The sequence below is a fragment of the Hypanus sabinus genome, chromosome 4, assembly GCF_030144855.1.
Source record: "Hypanus sabinus isolate sHypSab1 chromosome 4, sHypSab1.hap1, whole genome shotgun sequence".
In the NCBI taxonomy this organism is placed as follows: domain Eukaryota; kingdom Metazoa; phylum Chordata; class Chondrichthyes; order Myliobatiformes; family Dasyatidae; genus Hypanus; species Hypanus sabinus.
Genome location: NC_082709.1, coordinates 110,835,285 through 110,856,976, shown reverse-complemented (window position 1 = coordinate 110,856,976; position 21,692 = coordinate 110,835,285). Strand labels below are relative to the sequence as shown.

At 45.1% G+C, this 21,692-nt stretch overlaps 2 protein-coding genes across 5 annotated transcripts in view; one reads left to right on the top strand and one right to left on the bottom strand.

Annotated features, from left to right (window-relative positions):
• Positions 1 to 21,692, bottom strand: part of fndc3a (fibronectin type III domain containing 3A) — a 241,776-nt gene that overhangs the window by 15,924 nt on the left and 204,160 nt on the right. For all 4 annotated transcript variants that reach the window (XM_059967865.1, XM_059967866.1, XM_059967867.1 and 1 more), the window contains 2 exons: positions 17,481 to 17,764; positions 9,694 to 9,906 (listed from right to left, as the gene is read on the bottom strand). In XM_059967865.1, the coding sequence (XP_059823848.1) occupies positions 9,694 to 9,906; positions 17,481 to 17,764 (497 nt within the window). The remainder of the gene's footprint in view (positions 1 to 9,693; positions 9,907 to 17,480; positions 17,765 to 21,692) is intronic.
• LOC132392416 (caspase-7-like) lies at positions 18,388 to 21,634 on the top strand. The gene is made up of 2 exons (XM_059966242.1): positions 18,388 to 18,450; positions 20,813 to 21,634. The coding sequence occupies exons 1-2, from the start codon at positions 18,388 to 18,390 to the stop codon at positions 21,632 to 21,634; spliced, it is 885 nt and encodes a 294-aa protein (XP_059822225.1).

The window sequence follows — 21,692 nt, the reverse complement described above, 5'->3', positions numbered from 1 at the left end:
CAAATTGCCTTTAAGTCGGGCATTCATAACTCAGGGACTACCTGTATATGGACAGTCCAACGAGAGGAGAGGGTTGTGCTGGACCTAGTGTTGGGTAATGAGCCTGGCCAGGTGACTGACCTTTCAGTAGGTGAACAGTTAGGAAACAGTGACCACAATTCTTTAATTTTCAGGACAACTGTAGATAGGTAAGATCTTTGTGGGAGAGTAGGGAAAATTACAAGAGCATTAGGCAGGAACTAATGTGTTAATTGGGAACACCTCTTCTCTGGCAAGATCACATCAGACATGTGGAAGATGTTTAAAAATCAATTGCACAGAGCACTGGAAAGGTGTGTTCCTGTTAGAAGGAAGGATTGGGATGAAAAGATAACTGAATCTTGGATGTCCAGAGAGGTGCTGAATTTAGTCAAGGAGAAAAAGGAAAAGTAGTAAAGCTTTGGAAGCTGGGATCAAACGAAGTACATAAAGAAGCCAGAAAAAAAAATTAAAGAAGGGAAATAGGAAATCCAAGAGGGACCATGAAAAGTTCTTGGCAAATAAGATTAAGGTGAATCCCAAGGAATTTTATACATACATCAAGAGCAAGAGGGTAACTATGAAGAGGATAGGACTACTCAAGGATAAAGGTGGGGGAGGGGGAACATTTGCCTGGATGTAGAGGATGCAAGTGAGGAACTTAATGAGTACTTTGCTTCAGTATTTACCAAGGAAAAGGACGTGGAAGACCAGGAGATCTGTGTTGAGTGTATAAATACGTTAGGGTGTTTAGAGGAGGAAGTGTTGGGCCTCCTAATGAGTATTAAGGTGGGTAACTCCCCAGGGCCTGATGGGATTTACCCCAGGTTATTGAAGGAGGCAAAAGGTGAGATTGCTGGGACCTTGACCAGTTGTCACCAGGATTTTAGTAAAGTGTTTAACAAGTCCTTCATGGGAGGCGAACCCAAAAGATTAAAATGCATGGCATCTGCAGTGAATTGACTGTTTGGATTCAGAACTGGCCTGCGCATAGAAGACAGAAGGTGGTGGTTGAAGGGACTTATTCAAGCTGGGGGTCTGTAATTAGTGGAATTCTTCAGGGATCTGTGCCAGGACCTCTGCTGTTTGTGAACCCTTTGCATTTATCTGGTTTTCTGCATTAATTACTGATAAAATGTGGTCTGATCAACATCTAAGGCACCATAATGGACAAACACAATCTGCCTAAACTAATAACAAACAATTGTACTTTTCATGTCTTATTGAACACATTGTTTAATCATTCAGAGTTCAGGCTGGAAAAAGAATGTGAACCCTTGTATTTAATATCTGGCAGAATCTCCTTTTGCAGCAACAACCTCCACCAAACACTTCCTGTAGCTGCTAATCAGACTTGCACAAAGGCGAGGAGGAATTTTAGACCATTTCTCCATACAAAACTGTTTCAGTTCATCAATATTTCTTACCTTATATCAATACCTTAAATGAACAGCCCTCTTCAGGGCATGCCACAAAATCTCAATTGGGTTAAGGTCTAGACTCTGACTTGGCCATTCCAAAGCTTTTTTTTTCTTTTTAGTCCATTTTGTTGTTGATTTACTCGTGTTTCAGATCATTGTCTTGTTGTATCATCCAACTTCTATTAAGCTACAGGTGATAGATGTGCTACCCTGACACTCTCCTGTAAAATGTCTTGATACAACGATTGCAAGCTGTCCAGGCCCTTAGGTAGCACAGCAACCCCAAACCATGATACTCCTTACACAATGCTTCACAGCTGGGATAAAGTTTTGATGTCGGTGTGCAGTGCCCTTTTCCCTCCTAACACAGTGGTGGTGCATTTCTGCCAAAAGGTTCAACTTTTGTCTCAACTGTCCACAGAACATTGTCCCAGAAGCACTGTGGAACATCCAGGTGGCCTTTTGCAAACTTGGGACATGTACAGATGATTTTTTTTTTTGGAGAGCAGTGGTTTCCACTGTGGTGTCTTTCCATGAACACCATTCTTGTTCAGTGTTTTTCTTATAATGGACACATGGACCGAGACTTCCATAAGTTCTAGAGATTTGTGCAGGTTTTCTGCTGTTACCCTTGGGTTCTTTTTCACCTCCTTCAGCAATGCACGTTGTGCTCTTGGTGTCATCTTTGCAGGATGTGCACTCCTAGGGAGAGTAGCAACAGTACTGAATTTCCTCATTTGTAGTCAATTTTTCTTACTGTGGACTGATGAACACTCGGGTCTTTAGAAATGCTTTTGTAGCCTTCTCCAGCTTCATGCATCTCTCTAATTCTTTTTCCAAGGTCCTCTGAAAGTTGTTTTGATTGAGGCATGGTGCACATAAACAGATCTTTCTTGAGAAGAGCAGACTCTGTCAGTAACCCACATCTCCAATCTCATCTCATTGATTGGAACACCTGACTCCAAATAGCTTTTGCAGAAGGCATTACCCCACAGGTTCACATATTTGTTTGAACATAGACAGTGATTGTTGAAATAGTGTACTCAGTATTGATGAGAAATACAATTGTTTGTGTGTTTAGTTTAGGCAGATTTTGCTTGTCTATTATAGTGACTTAAGATAAAGATCAGACATTTTGAATAATTAATACAGAATATCAGGTAATTGCAAAGGGTTCACCAACTTTTTCTTACAGCTGTATATAAATGACCTGGATGAAAATGTGGTTGGGTGGGTTAGTAAAGTTGTGTATGATACCAAAACTGGTGGAGTTGTGAATGGTGTAAAAGACTGGCAAAGAATATACCGCAATATATATTAGTTGCAGATATGGGCTGAGAAATGGCACATCAAGTTTAACCCAAATAAAATGTGAGATGTTGTACCTCAGTAGCATAAATGCAAAGAGACAGTATGCTGTTAAGGGCAGAACATATAGTAGTGTTGCTGAGCAGAGAGATCTTGGGATCTAGTTCATAGCTCCTTGAAAGTGGCTACACAGGTTGATAATGTGGTTAAGAAGGCTTATGGAATGCTTGCTTTTATTGAGGCAATGAGTTCAAAACTCAGGAGGTTATGTTGTAACTTTATTGAACTCTGGTTAGGCCACCTCTGGAGTATTGCGTACAGTTCTGGTTGCCCCACTAAAGGAAGGATATTGAGGTTTTGGAGAGGGTGCAGAAGAGGTTTATTGGATAATGCCTGGTTTAGAGGGCACATGCTATCTTGAGAGGCTGGATAAACTTGGATTATTTTCCCTGCAGCACCGGAAACTGAGGGAAATCTGATAGGTTTACAAAATTATGAGAGACATAGATGGAGAGTATCACAGAGAGACAGAGAGTATCTGATTCACAGGGTTGAAATGTCTAATACCAGAGGGCATGCATTGAAGATGAGAGGGGGGAATATTCAAGGGGAATATGAAGGGTAAGGTTTTTACTCAGAGAATGGTGGATGCTTGGAATGCACTGCCTAGGGTATGGTGGTAGAGACAAATACATTACAGGCTTTTAAGAGATGTTTGGATTCCGGCCTAGGGTTCTAGAATTACATATTTTGGCCTTTAGCTCTCTTATAGCTAGGAGGATGCTTTTGTTTAAATGGAAAAATGTTTTTCCTCCAACTCATGCTCAATGGTTATGCGACATTATGTCATGTTCAGATTTAGAGAAGATTCGTTGTTCGATTTCTGAATCTTGTCAAGACTTTCAAACATTGTGGGGACCTTTTCTGAATTATTTATAAAACCTTCAATTCATTGTTTAAACTCAGACGTTGGCTATTATTAATTTTTATTATATGAGAAGGTATTTTACCTTCTTTTCTCCTTAATGAACAGCTTTGGTCTTGGTAGGGGTTAGATTCTTTTCTTTGTAATAAATCAGCATAGTTCAATATAACTATTGATTGACTTATATGAATACAGAGTAATGTGATTGTTATTTTGAACAGGTATAATGTAATTGGTAGTTTTAGACAATAGACAATAGGCGCAGAAGTAGACCATTCGGCCCCTCGAGTCTGCACCGCCATTCTGAGATCATGGCTGATCATTCACTATCAATACCCAGTCCCTGCCTTGTCCCCATATCCCTTGATTCCCCTATCCATCAGATATCTATCCAGCTCCTTCTTGAAAGCATCCAGAGAATTGGCCTCCACCGTCTTCCGAGGCAGTGCATTCCACACCTCCACAACTCTCTGGGAGAAGAAGCTCTTCCTCAACTCTGTTTTAAATAACTGACCTCTTATTCTCAATCCATGCCCTCTGGTACTGGACTCTCCCAACATCTGGAACATATTTCCTGCCTCAATCCTATCAAATCCTTTAATTATCTTAAACGTTTCAATCAGATCCCCTCTCAATCTCCTCAATTCCAGCGTGTACAAGCCCAATCTCTCCAATCTCTCTGCGTAAGACAGCCCTGCCATCCCAGGAATCAACCTAGTGAATCTACGCTGCACTTCCTCAATTGCCAGAATGTCCTTCCTTAAACCTGGAGACCAAAACTGTACACAATATTCCAGGTGTGGTCTCACCAGGGCCCTGTACAAATGCAAAAGAACATCCTTGCTCTTGTATTCAATTCCCCTTGTAACAAAGGCCAACATTCCATTTGCCCTCTTCACTGCCTGTTGCACTTGCTCATTCACCTTCATTGACTGGTGAACTAGGACTCCTAGGTCTCTTTGCATTTCTCCCTTACCTAACTCAACACCGTTCAGACAATACTCTGCCCTCTTGTTCCAGCTTCCAAAGTGGATAACTTCACATTTATTCACATTGAATGACATCTGCCAAGTATCTGCCCACTCACTCAGCCTATCCAAGTCTCCCAGTATTCTCCTAACGTCCTCTTCGCATGTCACACTGCCACCCAGTTTAGTATTGTCAGCAAACTTGCTGATATAGTTTTCAATGCCCTCATCTAAATCATTGACATAAATCGTAAAGAGCTGTGGTCCCAATACAGAGCCCTGTGGTACCCCACTAGTCACCTCCAGCCAGTCTGAGAAACACCCATTCACTGCTACCCTTTGCTTTCTATCTGCCAACCAGTTTTCTATCCATGTTGAAACCCTGCCCCCAATGCCATGAGCTCTGATTTTACTCACCAATCTCCTATGTGGCACCTTATCGAATGCCTTCTGAAAATCTAGGTACACAACATCCACTGGCTTACCCTCCTCTAACATCCTTGTTATACCCTCAAAAAACTCCAACAGATTAGTCAAGCATGATTTGCCCTTGGTAAATCCATGCTGGCTCGGCCTAATCCTATTTCTGCCGTCTAGATGTGCCGCTATTTCGTCCTTAATAATGGACTCAAGCATCTTCCCCACGACTGACATTAGAATAGTTCTCCGTTTTCTCCTTCCCTCCCTTCTTGAAAAGTGGGACAACATTAGCCACTCTCCAATCTTCAGGAACTGATCCTGAATCTAACGAACATTGGAAAATGATTACCAATGCATCCGCAATTTCCTGAGCCACCTCTTTTAGAACCCTCGGATGCAGACCATCTGGACCCGGGGATTTATTAGCCTTCAGTCCTACCAGTCTAGTCATCACAGTTTCTTTCCTAATGTCAATCTGTCTCAATTCCTCTGATATCTTATGACCCTGGCCCATCCATACATCTGGGAGATTGCTTGTGTCCTCCCTGGTGAAGACAGATCTAAAGTACGCATTAAATTCTGTTGCCATTTCCCTGTTTCCCATAACAATTTCTCCCAATTCATTCTTCAAGGGGCCAACATTGTTCTTAACTATCTTCTTTCTCTTCACATAGCTAAAAAAGCTTTTGCTATCACCTTTTATATTCCTGGCTAGACAGCTCATACCTGTTTTTTTCTCTCCGTATTGCTTTTTTAGTTAAGATCTGCTGTTCCTTAAAACTTTCCCAATCATCTGTATTCCCACTCATCTTAGCCCTGTCATACTTCTTTTTCTTTAACGCTATACAATCTCTGACTTCCTTTGTCAACCACTGTGGCCCCTTCCCCCTCTTTGAATCCTTCCTTCTCATTGGAATGAACTGCATTTGCATCTTTTGTATTATGCCCAAGAATATCTGCCACTGCTGATCCACTGTCTTTCCTGCCAGGGCATCCGCCCATTTAACTTTGGCCAGCTCTTCCCTCATGGCTCCGTAGTCTCCTTTATTTACTTGCAACACTGACACCTCTGATCTGCCCTTATCCTCTCAAATTGTAGATAAAAACTTATCATGTTATGATCACTACTTCCTAATGGCTCCTTTACTTCAAGATCACTTATCAATTCCTGTGCATTACACATCACCAAGTCCAAAATAGCCTCGTTCCTGGTTGGCTCAAGCACAAGCTGTTCCAAAAATACATCCCTTAGACACTCCACAAACTCCCTATCCTGGGGTCCAGCACCTACCTGATTCTCCCAGTCCACCTGCATGTTGAAATCTCCCATAACGACTGCATTACCTTTAGCATATGCCAATGTTAACTCCCTAATCAACTTGTACCCAATATCCACGCTACTGTTTGGGGGCCTGTACACAACACCCATTAGGGTCTTTTTACCCTTACTGTTCCTCAGCTCACTCCACACAGACTCTACTTCCCCTGTTCCCAAGTCACCTCTTGCTAAGGACGGAATCTCATTCCTCACCAACAGGGCCACCCCACCCCACCCCCTCTTCCCATATTTCTGTCTCTACGATAGCACGTATACCCTGGTACACTCAATTCCCAGGCCTGATCCCCTTGCAGCCATGTCTCCGTTATCCCAACAATATCATAGTTCCCCATTTTCATCTGAGCTTCAAGCTCATCTGTCTTATTTCTGACACTACGCGCATTCAAGTATAGAATTCTTAGCCCATTCCTCCTCTCTTTGCTTAAAACACTGTCTACTGTACCTAACCCAGCTCCTTGAACTTCCATCGGGCAAATTGCACCCTGAATTTTGATGACCTTCTCAAGATCACCCAAACCTTGTGCACATTTAACCCCATGCACCTTCTGACCAACCCTCTGGATCTGGATCCCTGCCCCCTGCACATCTAGTTTAAACCCCCCCGAGCAGCACTGGCAAATACTCCTGCAAGAATGTTAGTACCCCTCCGGTTCAGATGTAGACCATCCCTTCGAAACAGATCCCAATGTCCCTGGAACAAAGACCAATTATCCAAAAACCTGAACCCTTCCTTCCTGCACCATGCTCTCAGCCTCGTATTAATGTGCATAATCATTCTATTCTTCGCCTCACTCGCACGTGGCACAGGTAGCAATCCCGAGATTGTCAACCTGGAGGTCCTGCCTTTCAGCTTCACTCCTAACTCCCTGAACTCTCTAAGCAGGACCCCCTCACTCACCTTACCTACATCATTGGTCCCTACATGGACCACTACATCTGGGTTCATGCCCTCACTCTCAAGAATAGCCTGCACCCGATCTGAGATGTCCCGGACCCTGGCACCAGGGAGGCAACATACCATCCGAGACTCCCGATCTGCCCCATAAAATCTCCTATCTGCCCCCCTAACTAAAGAGTCCCCTAAAACTATCGCTCTCTTCTCTTCCCTCCTCCCCTTTCTAGTTGAGGGTTCAACCTCTGTGCCAGAGGCAGGACCACTACAACTCATTCCTGGTAGGTCATCCCCATCAACAGTATCCAGTACGGTATACTTATTGTTAATGGGAATGGCCGCAGGGGTGCTCTGCTCTCTCTGCCTGCTCCCCCTGCCTCTCTGGACCGTCACCCATCTGCCTACTTCTTGGTTTTTTGGTGTGACTACCTTCTGATAACTCCTATCTATCTCTGCCTCCACCTCCCGAATGATCCGTAGTTCATCCAGCTCCTGCTCCAACTCCCTAACTCGGTCTGATAGGAGCTGCAGCTGGACGCACCTTTTGCAGGTGTGGTCATCAGGGACAACTGTGTTGACCCTGACCTCCCACATACTGCATACGGAGCACACCACTGCTCTGACTGTCTCCCCCATACCTGAACTGGATTGATAGAATAAGTCTAAAAAGCACCTAGTGACCTTACCTTCTTCCCCTCAGCGAGCAATCATACAAGCTTACCGAAGTCCCCTTACGCCGAAGCCCACTTAGCCAAAGCCCAGGACTCTGCTTCCACGGACTCCGCTGCCCGCTCTGAAAAGAAGCCCTGCCTTTTAAAGTGCGCGCTCGACGCTGACGTCACTTGCCCCTGCGCAGTTCCCCCTCCTCCACAGGTATTGACCAGGTAGGCTTAAATCCTACCTTCACGGTCGAATTCTCTGAGCTCCCAGCTGAATCACAAGCTGTAACTTGCTCCCGATTCAAATGACCACTCTGAAAAGAAGTCCTGCCTTTTAAAGTGCGCGCTCGACGCTGACGTCACTCGTGCCTGCGCAGTTCCCCCTCCTCCACAGGTATTGACCAGGTAGGCTTAAATATCACTTTTTAAATATCTTTTTTGACCTTTTATATACACTTTCTTGTATTCTGTATTCTTCTATGTAGAAACTAATAAAAATATTTGGAAAAGAAAAAGAGATGTTTGGATGTAAAGAAGATGACAGAATATGGACATGGTATAGGACTTAAAGTTTGGGTGTTTTTGATTTGCTTTTTAGCTGGTTTTGTACAACATCGCAGGCCGAATGGCTTCTGTGCTGTACTATTCTAAGTGGATTTCTACAAGTATTGAAAATCCAATGCAAGTCAGTTCCATTTGCTCATGGGAATAACACAACAGAAGTTAATTACACAATCCACATTTCAGTTTACTGAACGTAGCAATCAAGTCTGTATGAACATAATCGTGATTTAATGAGTTTGTGCTTTTCTCTTTATGTACATTGTTATATCAATCATGCAGAATCAGAGTTCACTTTATTTACTTCTCTTTGTAAAATCTTTGTCAACTGCTCTTGGTAAGATTAAAGTCAAATTGCTGTATTTCTCAAATAACAGACTATTTCATAACAGGCTGAAACACAATTCTTAGTGAATTAATAGAATTCTTTATAAAAAAAAACATGACATGCTCATCACTCGTAGACTCAGCCAGCTCTATCATCAGCATAAACCCTCCTACCCCTGCCATTTGAGGAGGGCATCTGAAGCAGTGGTGTCTCAAGAAGATGCAACTATCACTAAAGACACTTGCCATCCGGGACATGATCATTTTTTTTGCCATCAGATTTGAAGCTCCAGACTCAATGAGTCAGAAACAGCTTCTTCCGTTCTGCCATCAGATTTCTGGATAGTTCATTAAACTATGAAAACTACCTCAGTATTTCTTTTATTTTGCACTGCTTGTTTTTGTTTTTTATAGTAATTTAACGTCTGCATTGTACTGCTGCGTAAAAACAAAAAAAAAATGCATTATATAGGTCAGTCATAAATCTAATACAGATTTTGATAGGCAATTATACTCTTCATTTGGTCATTAGTACCAATCTTTATCACACAGTGAATGCTTAATTATTGAATAACCATGAGAAAGAGGTGCCTTTGGACACCAGATATAAATACGCAGAAAGGGAGAAAGCTAGCATTTAGCACCTTATGCAACCTCTCTTCCTGTTACAGGGTCTCAACCTGAAATTCATTTTCCTCCATGGATGCTAAGTTCCTTCAACATTTTGTGTATTGCAACCTCTCTGCCTACTAAAGTTTGAAAGTCTTTGAAAAGACTTTCCCTTTGTTTGCCTAATCAATGAATTTAAATTTGTGTTAAAGTATTCTAACCATAACAGAAAGTTGTCCAATTTACCTTCCATTCTTATCTTCCATCTGCAAGACGTACTGTATAGCTTCTGATGCCAAGGTTTTTGCAGTGCCTTCTCCCCATTTAAGCTTCAGAGTTTGATGACTAGAAGCCACACACTCTATCCGAGGTGGTTCTGGAGGCAGTGGTTTTGTTTTTGCTTTAATAGTGTGGCTAAAAGGACCAGGTCCAATGCTGTTTATAGCCTGAACTCGCAGCCTGAAAGTACAAAAGGATGTTTTTGATGGTTAAATACAGCAGCATCATCAAGGTAGCTTTATAATTATTTTGATTTTGAAATGGGACTGCAGATTCTGTAAGCAAATGCTATTTATATATTAACGATATGCAGTGATATTGGACAAGTGTTTCATATTGTAAATGTTATTTTTAAATGATAGCCTTCATCATATTGCTTCAGTTACTTGTTGAATACTTGCGGGTAGTAGTTTGATGGTTGATCCCTATGCTGGTCTGGAAGGAGGTAGAGACAGTAACAGACAACTTTCAGAGGAGCATAAGAAATAGGCGTAGGCCACTTGTCCCCAGTTCTTTTTCCACCAATCAGATCACAGGTGGATTTTACCATTAGGGTCTTTATTTTCTTTATCTTAAAATCTATTAATGAATTAAGGTGTATAAAACTTTGATTTGACCATCGCTGGAGTATCATATGCAGTTCTGGTCAATATATTACAGGAGAAATGTGGAGGCTTTGGAGGGATGCAAAAGAGGTTCATCAGAATGTTGCCTGAATTAGATAGTACTATTAACAACAAGAAGTTGAATAAACCTAGAAATTCTTTATCTGGGGCACTGGATATTGAGGAGTGACTTTACAGATGTTTATAAAATTATAAAGATTCCTTAAGGGTGCTATAGCCAAGGGTGGTAATGGGGACAAGCTCCCACTACCTATTAAATGCTCCCAATGGCATATGCCTCAAATAGTCTCTGACAACTAAGTCCAGCTCCTGGCTTCATGTGTGACTTAGCTACTAAGCCCATCAGAACCATCTCTATTGACAGGAAAAGGGACAAAGCGAGTTACTGGCACTTTCAAACCAGTTGCTTTGGGCACATGGGGCTCATCAGCTGTAATTGGCAGCTCATCTAGAAGGAAAACATCTGGAGCTGGAGTTCCAAAGGCAGTTGACTGGCAACTCCTGCGACACTGCTGGTACCAAACTGTATTGGTCTTTGCCATTCCTACCACATGGGCAACAGCCTGCTCTCCATAATCGTACTGCCCAGACTTGTATATCTAGACAGCTTGAACAAGTGGCACAGATAGGGTAGATAGTTTCCACCCCGCCCCCCCCCCCCCCCCCCACCACCACTTAGGATGAAAACATCAACACTGGAGGTATAGGTTCAAGGTAAGAGGTGGGAATTTGAAAGAGCTTTGCAAGGCAAGCTTTTATTTAAACAAGGAGAGTGTAAGTTCCTGGAATATGCTGCCAAAGGAAGTGGTGGAAGCAGATATGATAGCAGCATTTAAGGGCAAAGCAAACAGGCTCATGAACAGGCAAGGGACATTGTGATACTGACCACGTGCAAGTAAATGAGGTTAGTTTAAATTGGCATTATGGTTGGTATAGAGATTGTGCACTGAAGAGCTGTTCCTATCCTATACTCCTCTGTGCATACTCATTGACTAAGCTTGCATAGCTCTCTGGGGTAGAGAGGTCCAAGTTTCATTGTCCTTTGGATGAATATTTTTTATCTCAGTTTGAATTGCCAACCCCATTTTGAAACTGTGATCCCACCTTCTAAATATCACAGCAAGAGGAAATATTATTCCTGTATAAATTATTGTAACCTTTGTATGTTTAAATGAGATCATTGTTCATTCTTCTAAACCGTAGAGTATAAATCCAGTGTACTTTAACTCTTTTCTTTGGACAATCTACTCACTGCAGAAATCAAATGTAGTGAAATGATGCATTTCTCCACTGCAGGTAAATCCTTCTTTAGATAGGGAGATCAGATTTGCACAAAAACTTCCAGTATCACCAGGGGCACTTTTAATTTCAGTTACTTGTTATTGTTTTTGTACTCAAATTCTTTTGGAATAAAGCATACTGTTTGCCACCTTAATTGCTTGATGTATCAGCAAAGGATAAAAATGTTGAAACTTTCTGAACTGTAGTATACAGAGTCAATTCTCTATTGCTATCAGTTATGTGTTCCACATCCATATGAGCAGTCCAAACTGAGTGGTTACTAATTTTCTCTCCAAACTTCTGACGAAGGGCTTCAGACCAAATGTTGATCCTCATTTCTCAGATGCTGTTTAACTGTTCCAGTATTTTCTGTTATTATTTAAGCATTCCCATATGCTCCTTTACCTGTTCAGGGCTTATAACTAATGAACGATGTAAGACCATAAGACATCGGAGCAGAATTGTGCCATTTGGCCAATTCCACTGTTCCACCATTCCACTATGGCTGATTTATTATCTTGTAGCGCCTCATTTCCTAGCGTATCCGAACCGACTCACAATTAGATAGCCTACGGGGGTTTGCGAGCACAGAGCTTTGGAGCCTCTTCGCCATGGGGGGCCGGTTGACAGAGGCTTAAAAGTGAGGCTGAAGTTTTCGAATAAAGTTTTTCCTTCGACTGCAGTTACCGACTCCGTGTCGTAATTCTAGCGCTGTTTGTAGCACACCGCTACAATTGGTGACCCCGACGGTCCAAACGATTTTTGGACCAGAAATGACCGACGCCGCCTCTGTTCATGCGGTTTCGTTGAAACTGCCGGGTTTCTGGACACAGCGCCCGGACCTATGGTTCCAGCAAGCCGAAGCCCAATTCCACGTTCGCCGGATCACCTCAGAAGACACCCGCTACTACTACGTGGTGGGCTCCCTCGACCAGGACACAGCTGCCCAGGTCGCGGAGTTCGTACAGTCGCCCCCGGCAGACGGCAAGTACACGGAATTCAAAGCCCTGCTCCTCAGGACTTTCGGACTCTCACGGCGCGAGCGGGCTGCCCGTTTACTGCACCTGGACGGCTTGGGCGACAGACCTCCATCGGCTTTAATGAATGAGATGTTGTCTCTGGCCGAGGGACACACAGGCCTCATGTTTGAGCAGGCATTCCTGGAGCAGCTGCCCGAGGACATACGCCTGCTGCTGTCCGACGCGGATTTCAGTGACCCCCGGAAGGTGGCAGCCCGGGCGGACTTGCTGTGGAACGCCAAAAAGGTGAGCGGGGCGTCCATCGCACAGATCTCCCAGCCACGCTCCCGGCAGCAAACCAGTCCAGGCCCGGCCACAGAGCCCACTAACCCCCGGCCCAATGACCACTGGTGCTTCTACCACCAGCGGTGGGGCGCAGAAGCCCGCCGTTGCCGCCCGCCCTGCAAGTTCCCGGGAAACGCCAGGGCCAGCCGCCGCTGATGGCTACGGCGGCTGGCCATCGGGATAGCCTCCTGTATGTGTGGGATAGCAGGTCGGGACGCCGGTTTTTGGTCGATACTGGGGCTGAGGTCAGCTTTTTACCTCCGACGAGTTACGACACCCGCAGCAGGGCACCGGGTCCCCCCCTGCGGGCCGTGAATGGCAGCACAGTAAGGACCTATGGCACCCGTCAGGTGCAGCTACAGTTCGGCCCCAGCCAGTTCACGTGGGACTTCACACTGGCCGCCGTAGCCCAACCGCTTCTGGGTGCGGATTTTTTGCGAGCTCACAGCCTGCTGGTTGACCTGCCCAGGAAGAGACTGGTACACGCCGAGACCTTTCAGACGTTCTCCCTGGGCGCGGCCCAGTTGCCAGCCCCTCACCTCGGCTCCATCACGCTGTCCGACAACGATTTCACCAGGGTCCTGGCGGAGTTCCCATCGGTTCTGGCACCGCAGTTCACAGCAGCCATGCCCAGGCACGGCGTACAGCACCACATCCCGACACAGGGACCACCCCTCCATGCCCGTGCTCGGCGGCTTCCCCTGGACAAGCTCCGACTGGCGAAGGAGGAGTTCCAGAGAATGGAGGAATTGGGGATCATCCGGCGGTCCGACAGCCCCTGGGCTTCCCCCCTGCACATGGTGCCCAAAGCGACGGGGGGCTGGAGACCGTGCGGCGACTACCGCAGGCTGAACGAGGCTACCACACCGGACCGCTACCCTGTGCCGCACATTCAGGACTTTGCGGCAAACCTGCACGGCGCCCGGATCTTCTCCAAGGTCGACCTTGTCCGAGGGTACCATCAAATCCCGATGCATCCTGACGACGTCCCCAAAACGGCTCTCATCACCCCGTTTGGCCTCTTCGAGTTCCTCCGCATGCCGTTCGGCCTGAAGAATGCCGCACAGACGTTCCAGCGGTTAATGGACGCGGTGGGACGGGACCTGGACTTCGCGTTCATCTATTTGGATGACATCCTCATAGCCAGCGGCAGTCGTCAGGAGCATCTGTCCCACCTCCGTCAACTCTGCGCCCGACTGAGTGAGTACGGTCTTACAATCAACCCTGCCAAATGCCAGTTCGGACTTGATACCATTGACTTCCTGGGCCACAGGATTACTAAAGACGGGGCAACCCCTCTGCCCGCTAAGGTAGATGCGGTCCACCACTTCCCCCGACCCACCACGATCAAAGGCCTTCAGGAATTCGTAGGTATGGTCAATTTCTACCGCCGCTTCCTCCCTTCAGCTGCCCGGATCATGCGCCCCCTGTTCGCCCTGATGTCGGGTCCGAGCAAGAACATTACCTGGGACGAGGAGTCCGCCGCCGCTTTCGTTCAAACGAAGGAAGCTTTGGCTGACGCCGCAATGCTAGTACATCCCAGAATGGACACCCCTACCGCCCTCACAGTGGACGCATCAAACACGGCAGTCGGTGGGGTGCTGGAGCAGCTCATCGCAGGTCGCTGGCAACCCCTGGCGTTTTTCAGCAAACACCTGCGGCCACCCGAGCTCAAGTACAGTGCTTTTGACCGGGAACTGTTGGCGCTCTACCTGGCAATCCGGCATTTCAGGTACTTCCTAGAAGGCCGGCCCTTCACCGCGTTCACGGACCACAAACCGCTTACCTTTGCGTTTACGAAAGCATCCGACCCCTGGTCATCCCGCCAGCAACGCCACCTGTCCTACATCTCTGAATACACAACGGATGTCCGGCACGTCTCGGGTAAGGACAATGTCGTGGCGGATGCGCTCTCTCGCCCTACCGTTCATGCCCTTTCCCAAGGGGTAGACTTTGAGGCACTGGCAGAGGCACAGCAGGTAGATGAGGAGATTCCGAGTTACAGGACTGCAGTCTCTGGTTTGCAGCTCCAGGACTTCCCCGTGGGCCCAGGTGAGAGGACCCTACTCTGTGACGTCGCCACCGGCCGGCCCCGTCCGGTCGTCCCCGCAGCCTGGCGGCGACGTGTTTTCGACTCCATTCATAACTTGGCGCATCCCTCCATCCGGACAACTGTCCGGCTGGTTTCCAGCAGGTTCGTTTGGCACGGTCTCCGCAAACAGGTCAGTGAATGGGCCAGAACGTGCATGCACTGCCAGACGGCCAAGGTTCAGCGGCACACCAAAGCCCCACCGCAGCAGTTCCATCCCGCCCACCGGCGTTTCGACCACATTCATGTGGATATCGTGGGCCCCCTGCCAGTGTCGCGCGGAGCGCGTTACCTCCTGACTATCGTGGACCGGTTCACAAGATGGCCAGAGGCGGTCCCGCTCACCGACACCACCTCCGAATCTTGCGCCCGAGCCCTGCTCGCCACCTGGATATCCTGCTTTGGTGTACCAGCCCACATTACCTCCGACAGAGGCGCCCAGTTCACCTCCAGCCTGTGGTCAGCTATGGCCAGCCTTTTGGGGACTCAGCTGCACCACACCACTGCCTACCACCCACAGTCGAACGGGCTAGTGGAGCGTTTCCACCGTCACCTGAAGTCGGCCCTCATGGCCCGCCTGCGAGGAGCCAACTGGGCGGATGAGCTTCCCTGGGTCCTTCTCGGCATCCGCACAGCGCCCAAGGACGACCTGCACGCCTCGTCGGCCGAGTTGGTATACGGCGCGCCCCTGGCCGTCCCCGGGGAGTTCCTACCAGCCCCGAGGGGGCAAGAGGAAGAACCCGCTGCAGTCCTGGGCAGACTTCGCGAGAAGCTCGGTAACCTGGCCCCCATACCCACGTCACAGCATGGGCGGCACCCGACCTGCGTACCCAAAGACCTACGGAACTGTAAGTTTGTGTTTGTACGAAGGGGCGGGCATCGGCCGCCGCTGCAGCGGCCATACGAGGGGCCGTTTACGGTGCTCCGGAACAACGGGTCCACGTTCGTGCTGGACGTTGGGGGGAAGGAGGAGGTTTTCACGGTGGACCGCCTCAAGCCGGCCCATGTGGACCTGGCGCAACCGGCCGAGTTTCCGGCGCCTCGGCGCAGAGGCCGACCTCCCAAGCAGGTTCTGGCCCAGGCTGTGGACATTGGGGGGTGTATCGCCGGTTCTGGGGGGGGGTTATGTAGCGCCTCATTTCCTAGCGTATCCGAACCGACTCACAATTAGATAGCCTACGGGGGTTTGCGAGCACAGAGCTTTGGAGCCTCTTCGCCATGGGGGGCCGGTTGACAGAGGCTTAAAAGTGAGGCTGAAGTTTTCGAATAAAGTTTTTCCTTCGACTGCAGTTACCGACTCCGTGTCGTAATTCTAGCGCTGTTTGTAGCACACCGCTACAATCTCTCACAACACAATTCTCCTGCATTCTCTCTAGGACCTTTGATGCCCTGACTAATCAAGTACCTAGCAACCTGTGTTTTAAATATACCCAATAACTTGGCCTCCACAGCATCCATGACAATGAATTCCACAGATTCACCACTCTCAGTCTAAAAAAATTCTTCCTCAGCTTTGTTCCAAATGAACATCCCTCTATTCTAAGGCTATGCCCTCTGGTTCCTAGACTCACCCACTATAGGAAACACTCTCTCCACATTAACTCCATCTAGACCTTTCAATAGTTGATAGGTTTCATTGAGCTCCCCCTTCATTCTTCTAAACTACAGCGAATATAGGCTCAGAGCCATCAAACAATCCTCATACGTTAACCCATTCCCGTGAAGCTCCTTTGGACCTTCTCTAATGCCAGCTTATCTTTTTCTAGATAAAGGATCCAAAACTGCTCACAGTACTCCAAGTGTAGTCTAACCAACACCTTATAAAGCCTCATCATCACATCCTTGCTCCTATATTCTAGTCTTCTCAAAATGAATGCTAATATTGCATTTGCATTCCTTACTATCAACTCAACCTGCGAGTTAACCTTTACGGAAACCTGTACAAGGACTCCCAAGTCAGTTTCCACCTCTAATTTTTCAATTTTCTCTCCATTTAGAAAATAGTCTATGCCTTACATTATAGTCAGCTTTTTGCTGAAACACCAGGCACAAAATACTCTTCTTATTGTTGTAATTCTTTAGAAAAATTACTTTTTGAAACATTTACATTCCACCAATTAAAACATTACTTTAAGTACACCATAAAACGGAAATTAAAAGGTTAAAAAGAGTGGACTTTCTTTACGGGCTGCAATACATATCGCTTTGCTCTGGTCAATTCCATCAGGCTAAAAGAGTGCACACAGTAATTTCCTTTGAAAGTACAAAATTCACTGTGCTTAACTAAAGATTAATCTAATCAAATGATGTTTCATACATTTTATAATTGAGCATAAAAATTGTTCATACTTGGCCATAATAAAAGATTTCCTGGCTATCAAAACTTAGCTTTAGCTCTTAAAGTGGTCAATCTAAACTCATGCGGGGCACGAAAATTCTTGTAACCTAACATACCTGTAAGTGGTATCTGGCTGCAGATTTCCAATGACATGGCTAGTGGTTCTGTCCACGATTATTGGCTGTCTTTCACCGAAGTCAATACTGTAGTTTGTGATTTCAGAACCATGATCACAAGGCTCTTCCCACTGTATTGCAAGACAAGTTGACTGGAAATCAAGTGGCACATCAAGCTGATCCTCATCCATAACTTGTACAAAACCTACGGCAGCTGGAACAGATGCTGGTGTCATACATAAAACCACATCACTGAAAGGACCAGCACCAGCGATGTTCAATGCCTGGAAATAAATAAGATATTTAACAATGTGTGACACATGATAACTTTATAAGCTTTCTGATCTTTGAAACCATGTTTCACGGTTTCCATTTTCTCTGTCATCTAATATAGTGAAGCAATTTACAGGATTTTGTTCTGTTACATGTTCGATTAGTGTTTTCAGAAATAATTTTAATTTACTGAAGAGATCCAAAAACTATTACTTACATTCATGGCTATAAGGATTCAACACATAACACTGGGATTGCATAAGAACAATGTTATATAATTAACCAAAATATAGAAGAGATCTGGTGGTATTATTGCAATTAGTGATAAATACGTCCAACTAAACAGAGTAGTTTTCCTCAAGGGCATTATAAATCAGACAGAAAAACAGGGTTAGAGAACTTGTGATTAAACTATATACCTTTTGAAAGATTTTGTCTTTCTAGCTGAGAAAAATAATCAGAACTCTTAGATAGCAAAATAAATGAAAAAGAAAAATTTAGAGCAAGGATGATAGCAGCAAAAAAATCATAGAAATTTTATTTTTCTGGCTTTTGCTGATATTGATCTGTGACAATCAAGATTGGTAATTGAGAACCCTACAAAAAGTTCAGGTACAAAACACAGAAGGCCATCATGAGAGCAAAGAAGCAAATCCTTTTGAAATTAAGAGACACAATCAAATGCATAACAGCTGTGGTAATGCTTACAGTCCGTTACTTCCTATAGGTGAAACCTAACAGCACAAATGACAGTGAAGCTTCACTCCCCAATGAGCTCAATGCCTTTTATGCACACTTTGAAAAGGATAGAAACACTACTTGTGTGTGAATTCTCTTAGCATCTGGTGACCCTGCAATCTCTTCTCAGAGGCAGATGTCAGAACATCCTTCAAGAGGGTGAACCTTTGCAAGGTGTCAGGCCTCAAGACAGGTCTTCAAGCTACTGAAAATCTGTGCTGACCAGCTGGTTGGAGTATTCAAGAACACCACCAATCTCTGGCAATCAGTTATACCGGTGCCCAAGTAAGGGTGAGCTGCCTCAATGACTATCACAAGGTAGCACTCACACATAATTTGAGAGGTTGGCCATAGCTATAATTAAGTCCTACTTGTGCAAGGACTTGAACCTACTATAATTTGCCTACCAGCAAAACAGGCCTACAGCTAACACAATCTCACTGGTTCGCCACCCAGCCTTGGACCACCTGGACGGCATAAAACATATGTCATGCTGCTGTTTATCAATTACAGCTTGGCGTTCAACACCATCATCCTCTCATTACTAATCAACAAACTTCAAAACCTGGGCCTCTGCAACTGATCATTGATTTCTTTATTGGGAGATCAATCAGTGCAGATTGGTAATAACATCTCCTCCTTGCTGACAACAGCTAAAGGATGTGTGCTTAGCCCACTGTTCTACTTTCTATATATTCATGACTGTGGCTAGGCACAACTACACTGATATCTATAAATTCAAAGAGGATACAACTGAGGTTGGCAAAATCTCATACTGTGATGAAGTGGTGTGTCTGAGTGAGATAGACCAGCTGGTTGAATAGTGCTGCAACAACAACCTTGCATTGTGGTCTTCAGGAAGTAGTCAGGAGAACATACACCAGTCCTAACTGAAAGGTCAGAGGAAGAAAGGGAGAGGAGCTTCTAGTTCCTGGTTATTAGTATCTCAGAGGATCTATTCTCAACCCACCACATTGACAGACTCATGAAAGAGGCACTCAGTAGCTCTATTTCGTTAGAAGTTTGAAGATATTTGATATGACACCAAAGACTCTCAAGTTTCTGCAGATGTATGGTGGATCCAAAGAATAGGATTACAAGAGGCTGCAGACCCAGCCAGTTCCAACACAGTCACAACCCTCCCCACTACTGAGGACAGCTTCAAGAGGTGATGCATTAAGAAGGCAACATTCTTCATTAAAGACCCCCACTATCCAGAATGTGCCTGCTTCATGTTATTACTATTGATGGATTTTGTGATTAAAACATGGTTAGCAAAAGCCACAGCCCTTTACTTCCATTACTGTTGTGGGAATGAAGTCACCAGAGAAAAGTACTTGGACATATGAGGCAGCCTCTTTAATCACAAAACAGGATGCAGCAGGCATTATATTGAGACGCTTTTGGTCGAAAGGTTTGGTTGGCCCTACGCTACCTAATATTTGATGTGCTAAACATCAAAGCACAATTCCATATTTACAATGCATCCACAATGCTTTCTTTAAAACTACACACAAACTTCACACCTCCCAATTTATACCCACACCACATACATCTAAATGAATTTTAATCAGCATTGTCTGGTCTGTGATTCAAGGCTTTTAGGAACCTGTTGTTCAAAGCTGCATTTTAAATTTTATCTATAATCTATATTCAGATTTGAAGACTGGTAGCTACAGTTAGAAGCACAGAAAACCTACAGCACAATACAGACCCTTCAGTCCATAAAACTGTGCCGAACATGTCCCTACCTTAGAAATTGCTAGGCTTACCCATAGCCCTCTATTTTTCTAAGCTCCATGTACCTATCCAAAAGTCTCTTAAAAATTATTTGCTATATGTGCCAAATCCAATAATTAATAATTACCAACAAACCAAAAGCAGTCGCCTTACACTGATGCCCCATCACGTCAGACACCTTCTATTAAAGTGAACACTAAACTCAGTAATAGTGTTTATGAATTACCTAGAACAGTTTCTATCATGAACAATAGATGTCATCTGTCACTCATTACATTTCCCTTCTCAGCAACCACCTCACGCCTCAGAATTCACTAAAACTGGCATCGCGAGTCTGTTTGGAGCTTGTATGAACTGCCCAGTTCAGGTCCTATATGCCTTGGTTGGAATAATAGCAGGTGCCCTTAGTTCACCTAGCAGTGTGCTGACATGCACCTAGTTATGTTCTGATGCAGGGGATATGGTAGTAGAGCCATCTAGGTCTTGGTGGGCTGGTTTAAGGCAATCTATAGAACTTAGACTTTTGCCTGTTGGGATCCTTTAGAGAAACTCATTGTGATGCAGAAAATGACTAATGCAAGAGAAAATTAAAAGATGAACAACTGCAGGATCCTGAAATAACTGATCATCGCACACGGATTGTTGCACCCACACATCTGTACGACATGAACTACAAAACACTAGGAAAATGCATTATTATTAATAATAAGAATTTTGATGATGTAACAGAAATGAATGCGCGTAACGGCACCGACATTGATGCTGGAAATCTATTCAAGTGTTTTAGCTCTTTGGGTTTCCACGTTATTGTTTTAAACGACCAGACTTGTTCTCAGATGAAAACAGTACTGCAGGATGTTTCTCAGGAAAACCACAGCAACAATGCATGTTTTGCCTGTATCCTTTTGAGCCATGGCGATGAAGGCAAGATCTATGGCACCGATGGAGCAATGCCCATCAAGACCCTCACTTCTCTCTTTCGAGGTGACGTGTGCAAGACCCTTGTAGGGAAACCAAAACTCTTCTTCATTCAGGCTTGTAGAGGTTCAGAATTTGATGAGGGAGTACAAACGGACTCAGGTTCCGCTGGCGAAGTAGAAACGGATGCAAATCCTCGATACAAAATCCCAGTGGAGGCTGACTCCTTGTATGCATATTCTACTGTACCAGGATACTACTTGTGGAGGAATCCAGGCAAGGGCTCTTGGTTTGCACAGGCTCTGTGCAATGCTTTCAAAGAATATGGGAAGGATTTTGAGATCATGCAAATTTTAACCAGGGTCAACTACATGGTGGCCATGCACTTTGAGTCTTGGTCTGAAGACCCGTGGTTCAGTGAGAAGAAGCAGATCCCCTGCATTGTTTCCATGCTGACAAAAGAACTCTATTTTAAGCAAAAATGAAGCTCTATCTTTCCATTAGTATTTCAGGGAAACGTTAAATTGTAAAATTTAAGTTGCT